Below are 19,131 nucleotides of genomic sequence, written 5' to 3' on the forward strand. Positions count from 1 at the left end.
GCTGCCACCCCAGTGCTTCACGGTTGGAATGGTGTTCTTTGGCTTGCAAGCATCCCCCTTTTTCCTCTAAACGTACCGATGATCATTATGGACATACAGTTCTATTTTTATTTCATCAGACCAGAGGACATTTCTCCAAAAAGTACGATCTTTGTCCCCATGTGCAGTTGCAAACCATATTCTGGCTTTTTTATGGCGGTTTTGGAGCATTGGCTTCTTCCTTGCTTAGCTACATTTCAGGTTATGCTGACATAGGACTCGTTATACTGTGTATATAGATACTTTTGTACCTGTTTCCTCCAGCAACTTCACAAGGTCCTTTGCTGTTGTTCTGGGATTGATTTGCACTTTTCGCACCAAAGTACGTTCCTTCTAGGAGACAGAACGCATCTCCTTCCTGAGCAGTATGACGGCTGCGTGGTCCCACAGTGTTTATACTTGCGTACCATTGTTTGATTTTCCCATGATGTCAAGAAAAGAGGCACTGTTTGAAGGTAGGCCTTGAAATACATCCACAGGTACACCTACAATTGACACAAATTATGTCAGTTAGCCTATCAGAAGCATCTTATGCCATGACATCATTTTGGGGAATTTTCCAAGATGTTTAAAAGCACAGTCAACTTAGTGTATGTAAACTTCTGACCCACTGGAATTGTGAAACAGTGAATTATAAGTGAAATAATCTGTCTGTAAACAATTGTTGGAAAAAGGACTTGTGTCATGCACAAAGTAGATGTCCTAACCGACTTGCCAAAACTATAGTTTGTTAACAAGAAATTTGTGGAGTGGTTGAAAAACAAGTTTTTCAACCACTAAGTGTATGTAAACTTCCAACTTCAACTGTAGCATGTCGATTAAGACACATTTACAGACCTAACAAGAGCCTCAGTGTGTCAATTCTATGCCTATGGTTATGACCGCCTTATCCTGTTGATATTCTGTTGTAATAATAACAAACAACTTATCATATAGATCCCTCTTAAACAGCTTGGAAAATGCTTGGAAAATTCCCCAAAATGATGTCATGGCTTTAGAAGCTTCTGATAGGCTAATTGACATAATTTGAGTCAATTAGAGGTGTACCTGTGGATGTATTTCAAGGCCTAACTTCAAAATGCAGTGCCTCTTCGATTGACATAATGGGGAAATCAAAAGAAATCAGCCATGACCTCAAAAAAAGTTTTAGACCTCCACAAGTCTGGGCCATCCTTGGAAGCAATTTCCAAATGCCTGAAGGTACCACATTCATGAACCTTGTGAAGATGCTGGAGGAAACAGATACAAAAGTATTTATATCCACAGTAAAATGAGTCCTTCATCGACATAACCTGAAAGGCCGCTCAGCAAGGAAGAAGCCATTGCTCCAAAACCGCCATAAAAAAGCCAGACTACGGTTTGTAACACATGCACATGGGGACAAAGATCATACTTTTTGGAGAAATATCCTCTGAAGGCACTGTATCTTGATTTTTTTTTGTCAAAATGGAGTTTGGACAAAATAAAAATCATTGCCATGTTGGTACCACTCCAAAGAGAGCAAAGCATGATAACTATGATAATTATCATTTTATCTGGAATACTGTTTAAGTTGAGTTCAATATTCATTTTGAATATTGAGTGTAAAAATTGAAAACTGTAATTGTAAAAATGTATTTTTGGGCCTCATTGGAACACACGTGTTAATGTGTGTGGAGGGAGGGATTCTGTTGACAAGCTCACACACCAGTTCCCCATGCTTATTCAAGTTTATTTCAGACGTGCAAAAATATGGCATAGAAAACCATTCAAATAAATGTCTTGGCAGAGTGGATACAGAGGAATGGTGTAGTAGTATTAAACAGGGTTGCTGTTACATATTTAGTATCATTGTCTCAATACAACACAGATTTAAACTCTTAATGTGTTTGAAAGGCCCAGTGCAGCTGTTTCTATATCAAAATCAAATAATTTCTGGGTAACAATTAAGTACCTTACTGTAATAGATTTCCATTAAATTTGGCGTTAATTGCTTTTTATGGGAGAACAAAAATTATAGGGCTGTTACGAGAGGTCTGAGTGGGGAGGGGAAAACTGAAAACTAGCTGGTTTTGGCAGAGAGGTTTGGAACTATTTTTATTATTGGTCTATTAACAAATTTACCACATGGTGATGTCACCATGGAAAGCCGAAATTCCAGTCAATTCAAACATTTTGATTAGAAATCCCTGTGAAAATTGTATTTTCAACCAGCAACTATTAGGAATAACACTTCTCAAATGTTTGCACATTCTTACAGTGTTAGTTTCTTCAGCTGTTGTACAGTATTATACAAAACACAGGAACAACTTAATTTTAACTGCACTGGACCTTTAACTTAGGGCTAGGCCCCTTTGTTCTCAATTTCCGCCTGAATGATGTGCCCAAAGTAAACTGCCTGTTGCTCAGGCTCCTAAGCCAGGATATGCATATCATTGGTACCATTGGAAAGAAAACACTTTGAAGTTTGTAGAAAAAATAATGTAGGAGAATATAACACAATCGATATGGTAGTAGAAAATCCAAAGAAAACCCTTTTTTTGAGCGAGAGAGAGAGAGAGAGACCATGCTCTTACAATTGCAAGTATAAGGGCATACTGAAAATTTGCTCCCAGGATGCGATTCCTATGGCTTCCAAAGGGTGTCAGCAGTCTATGTTCAAGGTTTCAGGTTTGTAACTTCCAAAACTAATAAGAAATATCAGCTTTATTACAGGGACACAGTCTTGGAAATTCGTGTTGGCGCTCGCCATGAAGACAGGATGCACATGCTAAAATCGGTTTCCTATTGAATATACTTCTTTCCGTAAGAAATATTATCGCTTGATGCATAGAAACGTATTTTGACTTGTTGAAACAAAGTTTAGGCGTAGATTTTCAGATTCCTTTCTCTGCAAGTTGAACGAGTGGATTACGCAAATCGATGGCGCCAACTAAACTGACTTTTGGGGATATAAAGAAGGATTTTATCTAACAAAACAACATTATAACTGGGACCCTTTGGATGACAAACCAGAGGAAGATTTTCTAAAAATAAGTGAATGTTTAATCGCTATTTGTGAATTTATGAAACCTGTGCCAGTGGTAAAATATTTTGATGTGTGGCGCCATCCTCAAACAAACACATGGCATGTTTTCGCTATAATAGCTCATGTAAATCCAACAGTGTGGTTAGATTAACAAGAATAAGCTTTCAACCGATATAAGCCTTAAGATTATCATAGCTTGGTCCTGGATCTAGGACTAAAGGAGAGGTATTGTGATATGCCAGCATAGTAGTGCAAGATTAATTGATATTTCAAGCCAGCAATCCTCACCATGAAGAGTTAGAAACGCTGTTTTAATTCTTCACAAAAGCTATTTATATATTCTTAGTTCTGAGAAACACTACAGGAATCAAACACATACATGAAAACACACTTAACAAAACAGCCCCGTCTATTCTCATGTCATCAGTCATAGCTAACCCTCTAAGGATGGTTTCCTAATGTCAACTTATTCCTTATACAGTGGCTTGCGAAAGTATTCACCCCACTTGCCATTTTTGCCTTTTGTTTGCCTTTTGTTGACTTTGGGGGGGGTGTATCATTTGATTTACACAACATGCCTACCACTTTGAAGATGCAAAATATATTTTTTGTGAAACAAACAAGAATAAGACAGAAAACCTGAACTTGAGCATGCATAACTATTCACCCACCCAAAGTCAATTTGTAGAGCCACCCTTTGCAGCAATTAAAACAAGTCTCTTTATGTCTCTTTAAGATTGGCACATCTAGCCACTCAGATTTCAAGTTGGATGGGTTCCGCTGGTGTACAGCAATCTTTAAGTCATACCACAGATTCTCAATTGGATTGAGGTCTGGGCTTTGACTAGGCCATTCCAAGACATTTAAACGTTTCCCCTTAAACCACTCGAGTGCTGCTTTAGCAATATGCTTAGGGTCATTGTCCTGCTGGAAGGTGAACCTCCATCCCAGTCTCAAATCTCTGGAAGACTGAAACAGGTTTCCCTAAGGAATTTCCCTGTGTTTAGCGCCATCCATCATTCCTTAAAATTCTGACCAGTTTTCCAGTCCCTGCCAATGAAAAACATCTCTACAGCATGATGCTGCCACCCCCATGCTTCACGGGGTGATGAGAGGTGTTGGGTTTGTGCCAGACATAGCGTTTTCCATGATGGCCAAAAAGCACACTTTTAGACTCATCTGACCAGAGTACCTTCTTCCATATGTTTGGTGAGTCTCCCACATGCCTTTTGGTGAACACCAAACGTGTTTGATTGTTTTTTTCTGGAAACCTTTCCATAAAGCCCAGCTCTGTGGAGTGTACGGCTTAAAGTGGTCCTATGGACAGATACTCCAATCTCCGCTGTGGAGCTTTGCAGCTCCTTCAGGGTTATCTTTGGTCTCTTTGGTTGCCTCTCTGATTAATGCCCTCCTTCCCTGGTCTGAGTTTTGGTGGTTGGCCCTCTTTTGGCAGGTTTGTTGTGGTACCATATTCTTTCAATTTTTTGTATAATAGATTTAATGGTGCTCTGTGGGATGTTCAAAGTTTCTAATATTTTTTTGTAACCCAACCCTGATCTGTACTTCTTCAACTTTGTCCCTGACACGTTTGGAGAGCTCCTTGGTCTTCATGATGCCGCTTGCTTGGTGGTGTTGCAGATTCTGGGGCCTTTCAGAACAGGTGTATATATACTGAGATCATGTGACCAGATCATGTGACACTTAGATTGCACACAGGTGGACTTTATTTTACTAATTATGTGACTTCTGAAGGTAACTGGTTGCACCAGGTCTTATTTAGGGGCTTCATAGCAAATGGGGTGAATACATATGCACGCACCACTTTTCCTTTTGTTTAACATTTTTAAACAGGTACTATTTTTCATTTCACTTCAACAATTTGGACTATTTTGTGTATGTCCATTACATGAAATCCAAATAAAAACCTATTTAAACTACAGGTTGTAATGCAACTAAATAGGAAAAATGCCAAGGGGGATGAATATATTTGCAAGGCACTGTGTACACTAATTTTGACCAGAGCTCTATGGGCTTGATGGGCCCAGGTCTAAAGTAGTGCACTTTATAGGGAATAGGGTGCCATTTGAGATGCATTCTAAGAGACACTGGAGGAATGACGACCATGAGAGTCCATTGTGAGCCTCAGCAGCAGTTAAGACTTTTTTATACTCTTTATACATGGAAGCACACTGGTATATGGTACCTATGTTATGAAATACCTTTATAATGCGTGTGAATAGATTATGGTAGTACAGTTACATTATTTGATCATAGAGTTCTTCCTGTTGTTTCAGAGTAGCCTTGCTTAGAGTCAAAGATATTTCACTCATTCTACTTTCCTCCCTTTGGGCTTTGGATCATAACAGAGCAGATTCTCGCAGAATGTAAGTGATGGCTTCTATTCTTTGGTTTGCCTTGAATTCATTCATGACTTCGGTTTTCAGTGTTGCTTTTCTTTGGTATTAAGCTTGTTCCACCTCTACTCAATACTCATTTATTTTAATCTGAGGATGTCTCCTGAGAGAGAGAGAGAGAGAGAGAGAGAGAGAGAGAGAGAGAGAGAGAGAGTTAGAATACAGTAGATGTGTGTGTGTGTGTGTATGTGTGTGTGTGTGTGTGTGTGTGTGTGTGTGTGTGTGTGTGTGTGTGTGTGTGTGTGTGTGTGTGTGTGTGTGTGTGTAATCTACCCGTGACCACTATGAAGATGATGACGGCCACACCCAGGAACATGGAGATACAGCTGAGCAGCAGAGAGAGACGACCCAGCCTCTTAGCTCCGTCTACATCCCCGGTCTGGAGAACAGACTGCGACTAGAGAGCAAGCGAGAGACAGAGATGGGAGTGGGGTGAGAGAGACAGAGTAGAGGGAATGTGGGGCAATAAGAGACGGTAACTAAAGCATTTATTTAAAGGGATACTTTGGGATTTTGGCAAAGTGAGAGTGAGATGAACTCGAGGATACCATTTTTATGTCTCTGTGTCGTGTATGAAGGAAGTTCGAGGGAGTTTCGGAAGCCAATGCTAACTAGCATTAGTGCAATGACTGAAAGTCTATGAATATCTGTTAGCATACTTATTGCCAAAATCCCGAAATATCCATTAAACTGATTTATGTAGAAGTGACACACATACACATGTAGGGCCGGCTCCAAGCATAAGCGACATCAGTGGTTGCTTAGGGCCTGTCATGCCAAATAATGTCCCCTTGCCAAATAGTGTCCCCCTCAACGTCACAATGGGATTCGATGCTAGAGGTGTTGCTAGAACTTGCAACATTCCGACCGGATTATGTATTGAACCAAAGTGTCCATTGCTATGCTGGTTGCTTGGTTTCCTTGTAGCGGTCACAAAGGAACCAGGACACCAGCAGTTCTAGTTCACCTCAGAAGCGCTTGCTCAGTCCACGCAGAATTATTACCTCAGAATTGTTCTCCAAGGACAGGTTTTTTTATGTTGGTGACAACCTGCTGACTACCTGCTGCTTCAGAGGACCGAGAACACTGGAAAGAGAACACTATTTCTTTACCAGGAAAATAACCTCACACTCAATGTCAACAAAAAAAAGGAGATGATCGTGGACTTCAGGAAACAGCAGAGGGAGCACCCTCCTATCCACATCGACGGGACAGTAGTGGAGAAGGTGGAAAGTATTAAGTTCCTAGGCATACACATCACAGACAAACTGAAATGGTCCGCTCACACAGAGAGTGTGGTGAAGAAGGCGCAACAGCGCCTCTTCAACCTCAGGAAGCTGAAGAAATTGAGCTTGTCACCAAAAACACTCACAAACCTTTACCGATGCACAATCAAGAGCATCCTGTCGGGCTGTATCACCGCCATCACCGGTACGGCAACTGCTCCGCCCACAACCGTAAGGCTCTCCAGAGTGTAGTGAGGTCGGCACAACGCATCAGCAGGGGAAACCACCACCACAAGTGGCTAGTGATATATTTTACATAATTTCCCATCAATTCCCATTATTAAAGTGGCTGGAGTTGAGTCAGTGTGTTGGCAGCAACCACTCAATGTTAGTGGTGGCTGTTTAACAGTCTGATGGCCTTGAGATAGAAGCTGTTTTTCAGTCTCTCAGTCCCAGCTTTGATGCACCTGTACTGACCTCGCCTTGTGGATGATAGCGGGGTGAACAGGCAGTGGCTCGGGTGGTTGTTGTCCTTGATGATCTTTATGGCCTTCCTGTGACATCGGGTGGTGTAGGTGTCCTGGAGGGCAGGTAGTTTGCCCCCGGTGATGCGTTGTGCAGACCTCACTACCCTCTGGAGAGCCTTACGGTTGTGGGCGGAGCAGTTGCCGTACCAGGCGGTGATACAGCCCGACAGGATGCTCTCGATTGTGCATCTGTAGAAGTTTGTGAGTGCTTTTGGTGACAAGCCGAATTTCTTCAGCCTCCTGAAGTGGAAGAGGTGCTGCTGCGCCTTCTTCACGATGCTGTCTGTGTGGGTGGACCAATTCAGTTTGTCTGTGATGTGTACGCCGAGGAACTTAAAACTTACTACCCTCTCCACTACTGTTCCATCGATGTGGATAGGGGGGTGTTCCCTCTGCTGTTTGCTGAAGTCCACAATCATCTCCTTAGTTTTGTTGACATTGAGTGTGAGGTTATTTTCCTGACACCACACTCCGAGGGCCCTCACCTCCTCCCTGTAGGCCGTCTCGTCATTGTTGGTAATCAAGCCTAACACTGTTGTGTCGTCCGCAAACTTGATGATTGAGTTGGAGGCGTGCGTGGCCACGCAGTCGTGGGTGAACAGGGAGTACAGGAGAAGGCTCAGAACGCACCCTTGTGGGGCCCCAGTGTTGAGGATCAGCGGGGTGGAGATGTTGTTACCTACACTCACCACCTGGGGGCGGCCCGTCAGGAAGTCCAGTACCCAGTTGCACAGGACGGGGTCGAGACCCAGGGTTTGGAGGGTACTATGGTGTTAAATGCTGAGCTGTAGTCGATGAACATCATTCTCACATAGGTATTCCTCTTGTCCAGATGGGTTAGGGCAGTGTGCAGTGTGGTTGCGATTGCGTCGTCTGTGGACCTATTTGGGCGGAAATCAAATTGGAGTGGGTCTAGGGTGTCAGGTAGAGTGGAGGTGATATGGTCCTTGACTAGTCTCTCAAAGCACTTCATGATGACGGAAGTGAGTGCTACGTGGCGTTAGTCATTTAGCTCCGTTACTTTAGCTTTCTTGGGAACAGGGACAATGGTGGCCCTCTTGAAGCATGTGGGAACAGCAGACTGGGATAAGGATTGATTGAATATGTCTGTAAACACACCAGCCAGCTGGTCTGCGCATGCTCTGAGGACGCGGCTGGGGATGCCGTCTGGGCCTGCAGCCTTGCGAGGGTTATCACGTTTAAATGTTTTACTCACGTTGGCTGCAGTGAAGGAGAGTCCGCAGGTTTTGGTTGCGGGCCGTGTCAGCGGCACTGTATTGTCCTCAAAGCGGGCAAAAAGGTTATTTAGTCTGTCTGGGAGCAAGACATCCTGGTCAGCGACGGGGCTGGTTTTCTTTTTGTAATCCGTGATTGACTGTAGACCCTGCAACATACCTCTTGTGTCTGAGCCGTTGAATTGCGACTCTACTTTGTCTCTATACTGACGCTTAGCTTGTTTGATTGCCTTGCGGAGGGAATAGCTACACTGTTTGTATTCGGTCATGTTTCCGGTCACCTTGCCCTGGTTAAAAGCAGTGGTTCGCACTTTCAGTTTCACGCGAATGCTGCCATCAATCCATGGTTTCTGGTTTGGGAATGTTTTAATCATTGCTATGGGTACGACATCGTCAATGCACTTTCTTATGAACTCGCTCACCGAATCAGCGTATTCGTCAGTGTTGTTGTTGGACGCAATGCGGAACATATTCCAATCCAAGTGATCGAAGCAGTCTTGAAGCTTGGAATCAGATTGGTCGGACCAGCGTTGAACAGACCTGAACGCGGGAGCTTCTTGTTTTAGTTTCTGTCTGTAGGCTTGGAGCAACAAAATGGAGTCGTGGTCAGCTTTTCCAAAAGGAGGGCGGGGGAGGGCCTTATATGCGTCGCGGAAGTTAGAATAACAATGATCTAGGGTTTTACCAGCCCTGGTTGCGCAATCGATATGCTGATAGAATTTAGGGAGTCTTGTTTTCAGATTAGCCTTGTTAAAATCCCCAGCTACAATGAATGCAGCCTCAGGATATGTGGTTTCCAGTTTGCATAGAGTCAAATAAAGTTAGTTCAGGGCCCTCGATGTGTCTGCTTGGGGGGGAATATATACGGCTGTGATTATAATCAAAGAGAATTCCCTTGGTAGATAGTGCGGTCGACATTTGATTGTGAGGAATTCTAAGTCAGGTGAACAGAAGGACTTGAGTTCCTGTATGTTGTTATGATCACACCACATCTCATTATTCATAAGGCATACCCCCCCGCCCCTCTTCTTACCAGAAAGATGCTTGTTTCTGTCGGCGCGATGCGTGATGAAACCAGCTGGCTGCACCGACTCCGATAGAGTCTCTCGAGTGAGCCATGTTTCCGTGAAGCAAAGAACGTTACAGTCTCTGATGTCTCTCTGGAATGCTACCCTTGCTCGGATTTCATCAACCTTGTTGTCAAGAGACTGGACATTGGCGAGTAGTATGCTAGGGAATGGTGCACGATGTGCCCGCCCCGGAGCCTGACCAGAAGACCAATTTGTTTGCCTCTTTTACGGTGTCGTTGTTTTGGGTCGCCAGCTGTGATACGATCCATTGTCCTGGGTGGAAGGCAGAACACAGTATCCGCTTCGGTAAAGTCATATTCCTGGTCGTAATGATGGTGAGTTGACGTTGCTCTTATATTCAGTACTTCCTCCCGACTGTATGTAATGAAATCTAAGATTACTTGGGGTACCAATGTAAGAAATAGCACGTAAAAAAACAAAATACTGCATAGTTTCCTACGAACGCGAAGCGAGGCTGCCATCTCTGTCGGCGGCGGAAGTCGAAAAAAACTCTGTTTTCATGTTGGTGCGTTTGTTTGTTTATTGGGTTCATTGTTTCTTTATTTATTTAAACACTCACTCCCTGAACTTGCTTTCCGACTCTCAGCGAACTCGTTACACTGATCAGGTCAAACACTACAAAGATAGAGTAGTGGGTTAAAGGCCTTAATCAAACTGGGTAAAATAAAAAATCATTGGCCTGTACCTTGACGTGGTGAGAGGGCTTCCAACTAAACCAGGCCCATGTTACTGAACCCCTGACTGCGACTGGCTGCCTGTCGAGGACAAGTGACAGGAAGAAGTAGCTGCAGCACCTGATCAAGCATCTCTTGATTCTGCCTCTTTCTTCTCTCCTCATCCTTTATCTCTTTCTCTCCTCTCCCTCCAGACAAAATTCTGCATCTAGTGACTTCTGACTGCCCAACAATCTGCCCACTCATCACATCCCCTCCATAATCTAAAGCTACTGTTATTATCATGTTGTCATTATCTGCTAATAGAGTTTCCTAGCTGTATCATACTGGGCATATAATATGTGAGATACACAGATTAACCAAAAACACTAGCAATGCAAACACTCAGAACAAAGAGAGCAGCAGTGCCTGGTCTTCACAGTCTCCCTCTTCAAGTCCCACTTCCAAGACTGTCTGTTGAGAACAAGTGACAGGCAGAACCTCTCAACCACACAGCACCCACCTCTTTATTCCGCACAACAGAATTAAGTATTTCAGTCTGATTTCCATGTGTGTCCAAAGAAATAATCTGTTAAAATAAATTAATGGACACAACTGTACCAAAAACAAAGTTTATGTATTAAAACAGCAGTTTCATAAGGTGTTCATTATTGTACATTTTAAGGTATCCTTTGATGGTATTTATTTGTTCCACATGATTCATTGTTGTATCCCAGGACCTATAATAGATAAATATATATTCAACCACAAGGGTGTACTAATGAGCTGTACGAGATAGAAAAAATGAATCATAGTAGACAACAGAAGTTATATTATTTCACTGTAGATAAGGGAAACATGACAGCCAGACAAACCAGTGTATGAATCAAATGGATTTGCAAATGAATGGAGTGGGAATTAGCTGACCTCGTAAGGTAAGTAACTTTGTGTCAAGGAGATTAAACGTTTTCTTTGCCATTTCCAAAACGTAGCAATGTTTAAGACATGGATTTCATGTTGTAACATTAACAAGGTCCCAAAAAGTAGTTAGAATTCATGTTTTCATTTTATTAACTAAACAAAACTTGTTTTAACAGCAAAATTGTTGCGGAAATCAGCCTTGTTTGATGATGACAAGAACATGACAAGAACATAATTTTTGGTGAAATGATCTCCACAATTATAATCATTAGGTCATCACACCGTTGATATAGCAATGGACAGCTAATAGTTTAACGAATTCCATTGTGACGTAGAGGGGGACACTATTTGGCCAGGGGACATTATTTGGCATGACAGGCCCCCAACCCCCAGAAACACAGTTGGGGTTGTGCATTTGGTTGTGCATCATCAATTGTTCTCTTGTTATGTCAGTCACTGACAGTCACTCAATTAGCCATGGCAGCAAACCGTTTTTGGATTGGTAATTTAGTCAAGCCAGCTATCTAAACTCTTAGTTGTCGTGGCCGAATACCATCCGGACACGCAGGGCATGTGCCCGGGGGCCCTGACTTCCAGGAGGCCCACATTGATTTTGTTAGTCACTCTAACTCAGATATAATTAACATGGCATAAGTCTTGGCAAAATGTGTAGAATTACAGGAAATTAGTTTTAAAACTGCAAAAATGCCTCTCCACCCCATTGCAAAATGGGTAGAATTACAGGAAATTAGTTTTAACACTGCAAAAATTCCTCTCCACCCCATTGCAAAATGGGTAGAATTACAGGAAATTAGTTGTCCCGTAGCAAACTGAGTAGAACTGCATGAAACGTGTTATAAAATTGCTAAACCTCTTTCTGCCGCATGGCAAAATGTGTAGAATTACAGAAAGTTTGCATTAAAATGGCAAAATGTGTCTCTACTCCCCTTGGTTTGGAATTGCAGGAAATTAACTTAAAAACAAAAAAATGTCTCTGAAGCATTTGCCCACAAAATTTTGTTTAGGACCCCAAACGGTTAGGGCTGGCCCTTCCCACACATACATATTACTATAGGTTGAAAGCAAAAAATCTTAGAGAATGCACCGCACCATCTCTCAAAATACCCCCAAATGCACTAATATATGGTGATGTTATTGGGTCGGCCTATAAGATTGGTGATATTCCAGATACAAAGCACTAGAGAAGATGATTAAGTTATGTTGTTACCATACCACAGACCAAAGCAAGAAAACTTACCATGTGAGCATACCACAGCGCGAACATGTTCACCGGCACAGCAAGACAAAAGCAGGACAACACCGCAAGCCACAGGTAGCTCGGTGGCTCTGAACCGGGTGGCACCGGGGAGCGGAGGAGGAGGAGGGGGGGTCCGAAGCTCAGCTGGGACGGGGACACTGGCGCAGAGCCTGACCTTAATGGCGATTGGTGTCCGGTCTGCTCGGCATTCAGGGAATGGATGCTGCTTCTCAAGTTGAGAGATGTGTCGGACGGTTTGAGGCTGCTTTCCCCGGTGGGTTCGGTGGTCACGGCGCTCAGGAGTTTCTCTGTGTCTTGGAAGTCGGTGGGATGTGAGACTTCCCTCTCCCCCAGGGCGCTTTTACCAAATGCGGCATCCGTGTTGATAGCCATTCTTTAGATACAAATGTCTATATATTCCTCCAAGACAAGCTTCGGAAATCCCTTTTTGAATAAACGTTGTGTGAGCTTTCCTTTGATGAAATCAGGGTGTCATATGAGTAACTCTCCTTTGGGCGGTAGTCATCAGCATTAACAGTCGTTTGAACACATTAATTTGATTATATATGATAAAATAACATATCTAATATCAATACAAAGTTATTGAATGGTACACTAAAAAACCAAGCAATTGAATCTTGCCAATATGTCCAATGTAAGCGTGATGATATTGATGTATCTCTAGTTCCACCCGGTTCTCCAGTCTTCACTAAGGTAAGTGCAAGCCCTGCTTTTTCAAATGGAAACCCCTTGTGTGTATTACCACTCCCTATAACCATCAGCATCCCCTCAGTGGCTGGACCACTGCATTAGGCTACATTACACGACAGAGCAAAAACAATGTTTAAAAACCACATCTGAAACTAATTGACCATTTTTACGTGCGCCAGAGACATTAGGGTGGATCACTAGCCTAGTCCTGTGTCTAAGACTAAACATTAGTATTAAAAATGTGTATGGGAAAGAGAGAGAGACATAGAGACAGAGAGATAGCAGTAAGATAGTTAGAGATGGAAACTGAGCTGCACTTTCTAACCTCCTGCCAAATGTAGGACCATATAAGAGACACATATTTAGCTGAAATTACACAAACCCACAAAGAATTTTGACACAAATCAAATTTTGACAAACTATCTCATCTGTTAGGCAAAATATCACAGTGTGCAATCCCAGCAACAAAATATGGTCGTAACACTTCATTTTAAGGGGTCCTTATTACAGTGTAAGAATTGTAGTTCATCGTAATAACTCATAGTTACACTGTAATAACATGTGACTGGTGGTAATTGCAGTCTATTTACAGAGGTGTAACAACAAATGCTTGTTACTATGCTTGTTACAGTTGGGCAAGTTTCCACTAAATTTAAAAATGTAGTGTTTTGATTCTTCTCAACTGCATCCTATTAAGTAATAACTACCACAAAAGTTATCATTTCTTGTGGACAGATGCTTGACTGGGGTCTACCATACGGGTGTCATCCTCAATATATTCCTCAAGTGGGAGGATAAACACACAAGTATAGTACACACAAGTACTAGCCATCCAGACAGTTTTATTTAGCTAGCATTAGCTTGCTAGATAGATAGCAAGCTACTGTAGCTGTTACTGCAGCTTTCTGTTGGTATGTAGCTTGCACTTCAATGTCATCCCTCGAGGAGATTTTCTTATATCTTTCCAACCAGGCGAGGTACTATGAAGACACCACTGATCTCGACAAGAGGCGCAATATTCAAAGAAATTCACAATTCAGGGTAATGTTAAGCAGTTAACTTCTATTAGATAACTGGACGGATTTAGCTATGTACAACCATTTTTCAACAACCATTTTTCATCTAACGTTAGCTAGTTGCTAGCTATACACATAGTTCAGTGGAGGCTGCTGAGGGGAGGATGGTTCATAATAATGTCTGGAATGGAGTAAATGGAATGGTGTCAAACACGCGGTTTCCATGTGGTTGATACCATTCAATTGACACCATTCCAGCCATTATTATGAGCCGTCCTCCCCTCATCAGCCTCCACTGATATAGTTATACAGTGGAGAGAACAAGCATTTGATACACTGCCGATTTTGCAGGTTTTCCTACTTTCAAAGCATGTTGGGAGAGGTCTGTAATTTTTTTATCATAGGTACACTTCAACTGTGAGAGACGGAATCTAAAACAAAAATCCAGAAAATCACATTGTATGATTTTTAAGAAATTAATTTGCATTTTATTGCATGACATAAGTATTTGATACATCAGAAAAGCAGAACTTAATATTTGGTACAGAAACCTTTGTTTGCAATTACAGAGATCATACGTTTCCTGTAGTTCTTGACAAGGTTTAATAGTTGTTTTTTTATCAATGTTTATTATGAGTATTTCTGTAAGTTGATGTGCCTCTCTGCAAAATACCGCATGTTTTGGAACTACTGTACATAACACGCTAATGTAAAATCCGATTTTTGGATATATATGAACTTTATCAAAGAAAACATACATGTATTGTGTAACATGAAGTCCTATGAGTGTCATCTGATGAAGATCAAAGGTTAGTGATTAATTTTATCTCTATTTCTGCTTTTTGTGACTCCTCTCTTTGGCTGGGAAAATGGCTGTGTTTTACTGTGACTTGGCGTTGACCTAACATAATCGTTTGGTGTGCTTTCGCTTTAAAGCCTTTTTGAAATCGGACACTGTGGTGGGATTAACCTCTCTGCGCACGGAACCCGCTAGCGGGCTGAAATCGCACGACATACGGTGATCGCTACATAAATAGTCACATTAAACATTCATGAAAATACAAGTGTCTCACATGTATCGAAAACCTAGAATCTTGCTAATCCAACTGCGTTGTCAGATTTAAAAACGGATTTACTGCGAAAGAATACGATGCGATTAAAAAACAACAATTTTAACCAGCACAGGCGTAACATATTCACAAACTGCATTAAAATAAATTGTTTTCCTTTGACGATCTTCATCTGTTTGCAATCCCAATGCTCATTGTTACACAATGAATGATCTTATGTTTGATAAAATCCGTTTTTATAGCCAAACACAAAACATTTTGTGAACCGCTTGTGTCGGGAATTCCGTCTCATTCCATTTTCGACGACACATTCCAGGTAAATACCCCACACAGAAAGTGACTTTTCCAGTCATGTTTGGTTTCACTGCAATCAACTGGTTTGTTTGTAACACAATCAAACCTGATGGGCCATTTCGCGGGACGTATTTACTGAAAGAAACCGATTTGAAGACAAAAAGTCATGACATCATCGTGCACCAATGATTTGCCCGCTGTTTCTTTGATTGACTGTCTTTTAACCCAATGACCACTGATTGTCTTGAAAACTAGCTGGGTAGATAGCCAATGAGCTGAGGTAAACGGCAATAGGCCATGTTTATGTGTTGCAAGACCAACCCATGTAGTAAGCTCCAGCGTAAAGTGAGTCATTCCCTATTGAAGTTTCATACCGGAAGGAGCAACACATATTACGCATTGCATTGTTTGGTAAATGCGCAGATTCAGCTGTTTATATATCAATCATTATGGCGACTAAGTCAGGGAAAGCTAAATCTAAGTCTAGATATACAGATGTACACACAATTTTAGAATAAATTGATTGGGAAGGTGCGACAGAGATTGTTGTAGGAGGAATATTATTTGTGATTTTTTGTAAATTTTAGAAGCAATCTATAAACATGTAATGTCACGAAATGTGAGATGCTTGTGTCTGCCCCCCCACCCCAACCCACATAAAATAGCCTATTTGAGGCTGTTGAGGGGAGGGCAGGCCCACACAACAATGGCCAAAGTGAAATGGAGACAGTAGATACAGCTGGTCTGTTGTAATATAATAAAGACAGTAGATCTAGCTGGTCTGTCATGATATAATAGAGACAGTAGATCTAGCTGAAATTTCATAATATAAAAGAGACGGTAGATCTAGCAGGTCATAGTAATGTATTCAACCTTATGTTCCCTGTACTCTCTCTATACAGTGCCTTGCGAAAGTATTCGGCCCCCTTGAACTTTGCGACCTTTTGCCACATTTCAGGCTTCAAACATAAAGATATAAAACTGTATTTTTTTGTGATGAATCAACAACAAGTCGGACACATTCATGAAGTGGAACGACATTTATTGGATATTTCAAACTTTTTTAACAAATCAAAAACTGAAAAATTGGGCGTGCAAAATTATTCAGCCCCTTTACTTTCAGTGCAGCAAACTCTCTCCAGAAGTTCAGGGAGGATCTCTGAATGATCCAATGTTGACCTAAATGACTAATGATGATAAATACAATCCACCTGTGTGTAATCAAGTCTCCGTATAAATGCACCTGCACTGTGATAGTCTCAGAGGTCCGTTAAAAGCGCAGAGAGCATCATGAAGAACAAGGAACACACCAGGCAGGTCCGAGATACTGTTGTGAAGAAGTTTAAAGCCGGATTTGGATACAAAAAGATTTCCCAAGCTTTAAACATCCCAAGGAGCACTGTGCAAGCGATAATATTGAAATGGAAGGAGTTCCAGACCACTGCAAATCTACCAAGACCTGGCCGTCCCTCTAAACTTTCAGCTCATACAAGGAGAAGACTGATCAGAGATGCAGCCAAGAGGCCCATGATCACTCTGGATGAACTGCAGAGATCTACAGCTGAGGTGGGAGACTCCGTCCATAGGACAACAATCAGTCATATATTGCACAAATCTGGCCTTTATGGAAGAGTGGCAAGAAGAAAGCCATTTCTTAAAGATATCCATAAAAAGTGTTGTTTAAAGTTTGCCACAAGCCACCTGGGAGACACACCAAACATGTGGAAGAAGATGCTCTGGTCAGATGAAACCAAAATTGAACTTTTTGACAACAATGCAAAACGTTATGTTTGGCGTAAAAGCAACACAGCTGAACACACCATCCCCACTGTCAAACATGGTGGTGGCAGCATCATGGTTTGGGCCTGCTTTTCTTCAGCAGGGACAGGGAAGATGGTTAGAATTGATGGGAAGATGGATGGAGCCAAATACAGGACCATTCCGGAAGAAAACCTGATGGAGTCTGCAAAAGACCTGAGACTGGGACGAAGATTTGTCTTCCAACAAGACAATGATCCAAAACATAAAGCAAAATCTACAATGGAATGGTTCAAAAATAAAGATATCCAGGTGTTAGAATGGCCAAGTCAAAGTCCAGACCTGAATCCAATCGAGAATCTGTGGAAAAAACTGAAAACTGCTGTTCACAAATGCTCTCCATCCAACCTCACTGAGCTCGAGCTGTTTTGCAAGGAGGAATGGGAAAAAATGTCAGTCTCTCGATGTGCAAAACTGATAGAGACATACCCCAAGCGACTTACAGCTGTAATCGCAGCAAAAGGTGGCGCTACAAACTATTAACTTAAGGGGGCTGAATAATTTTGCACGCCCAATTTTTCAGTTTTTGATTTGTTAAAAAAGTTTGAAATATCCAATAAATGTCGTTCCACTTCATGATTGTGTCCCACTTGTTGTTGATTCTTCACAAAAAAATAAAGTTTTATATCTTTAGGTTTGAATCCTGAAATGTGGTAAAAGGTCGCAAAGTTCAAGGGGGCCGAATACTTTCGCAAGGCACTGTATTTGCTTCGCCCAGTGGATATTACCTAAACCAAAATATACTCTTCTGTAAATGTAATAGAACTCACCCCGGGGAAAAAATGGTTAGTTGAAAATGTACAAATAAATTATAGCGACTGGATAGCAGGGTAAACGGATCCAAATTCCAAGAAGATATCAGCAGTTCAGTCCGGATAAGAGAAAACAAACAAACTGCATCTTATCTCCCAGAGAGACCGTCCTGGTTCAGACGCGGTTCAGTTCTTTGAGAAAAGTAAACACTTCTCCCGGTGTGTCGAAGAGATGGCTTCGGCCTTTGTACTGAACTTTCATCCGCGCAGGGTGGATGAGGTAGCCGGTGATGTTCTTCTCCTTCAATGCTTTGGTGGCCGGTCTGAACTGCTTGTGACGTCTGGCGAGATCCTCGCTCATATCCGGGAAAAGGCTGACCTTCTTACCATCAATGGTGATTTCCCCTTTGGCTCTTGCGTGTCGCAATATCTTCTCCCTGTCCTGGAAATGGAGGAACCGGATCAGGACGGCCCATGGCTGCTCATCTGGTGTGGGTTTCTGTGTTGAGGTTCTGTGGGTGTGTTCGATTTCCAGCAGCTTGGTGAAGTTGATTATGCCTAGGACATCAGGGATCCATTGAGTGAAGAAACGGACCGGGTCACGGCCCTCGCTGTCCTCTTTCAATCTCACCACACGGATATTACTACGTCTGCTCTGGTTCTCCATCTGGTCTATCTTGTTTTTGAGATAGGCATTGTCCTTCTGCAGTGTCGAGTGATGGTATCTTCAACTGTGCTAATGCGCAACTCAGTCTCAGTCGTTCTCAAAAGGAGATCATTCAAGGAGGATTTCAGGTTGTCAATGGAAGAATGTTCAGCCGATTTCTTGTCAATTTTCATAGAAAGACCTTTGTTACCATCCTGAATTTCCCGGAGGAGAGTAGCCAGCATGTCGGCAGGTTCACGTTACCGTTATCTTGGGAATCAACAACGTTTTGGTCGTCCTTCTTGACTCTCGGTCGGAGGTCCATGGCTCTTCGGGAAGGTACTTAACAATTTATCAGCCGATGTTAGAAATTAATTCGACGTTGTTATTTGGGTAATAATAGAACAACTTTGAAGAGCTCAGTTTGTCAACGTCTGCTCAGCTCCGCGGCAT

General features: G+C 42.1%; 1 protein-coding gene across 1 annotated transcript; it reads right to left on the bottom strand.

Moving 5' to 3' along the window:
* Nucleotides 1-3,339: 3,339 nt before the first annotated feature.
* Nucleotides 3,340-13,297, bottom strand: LOC110490729 (trafficking regulator of GLUT4 1). The gene is made up of 3 exons (XM_036945584.2): nt 12,372-13,297; nt 5,734-5,857; nt 3,340-5,563 (listed from the first exon to the last, which is right to left on the bottom strand). Exons 1-3 carry the CDS (start codon nt 12,762-12,764, stop codon nt 5,541-5,543), a joined length of 540 nt encoding a protein of 179 aa, XP_036801479.1. The 5' UTR covers nt 12,765-13,297; the 3' UTR covers nt 3,340-5,540.
* Nucleotides 13,298-19,131: the final 5,834 nt, after the last annotated feature.

This window comes from Oncorhynchus mykiss, chromosome 15, assembly GCF_057628025.1.
Source record: "Oncorhynchus mykiss isolate SJ-2025 chromosome 15, ASM5762802v1, whole genome shotgun sequence".
Classification (NCBI taxonomy): domain Eukaryota; kingdom Metazoa; phylum Chordata; class Actinopteri; order Salmoniformes; family Salmonidae; genus Oncorhynchus; species Oncorhynchus mykiss.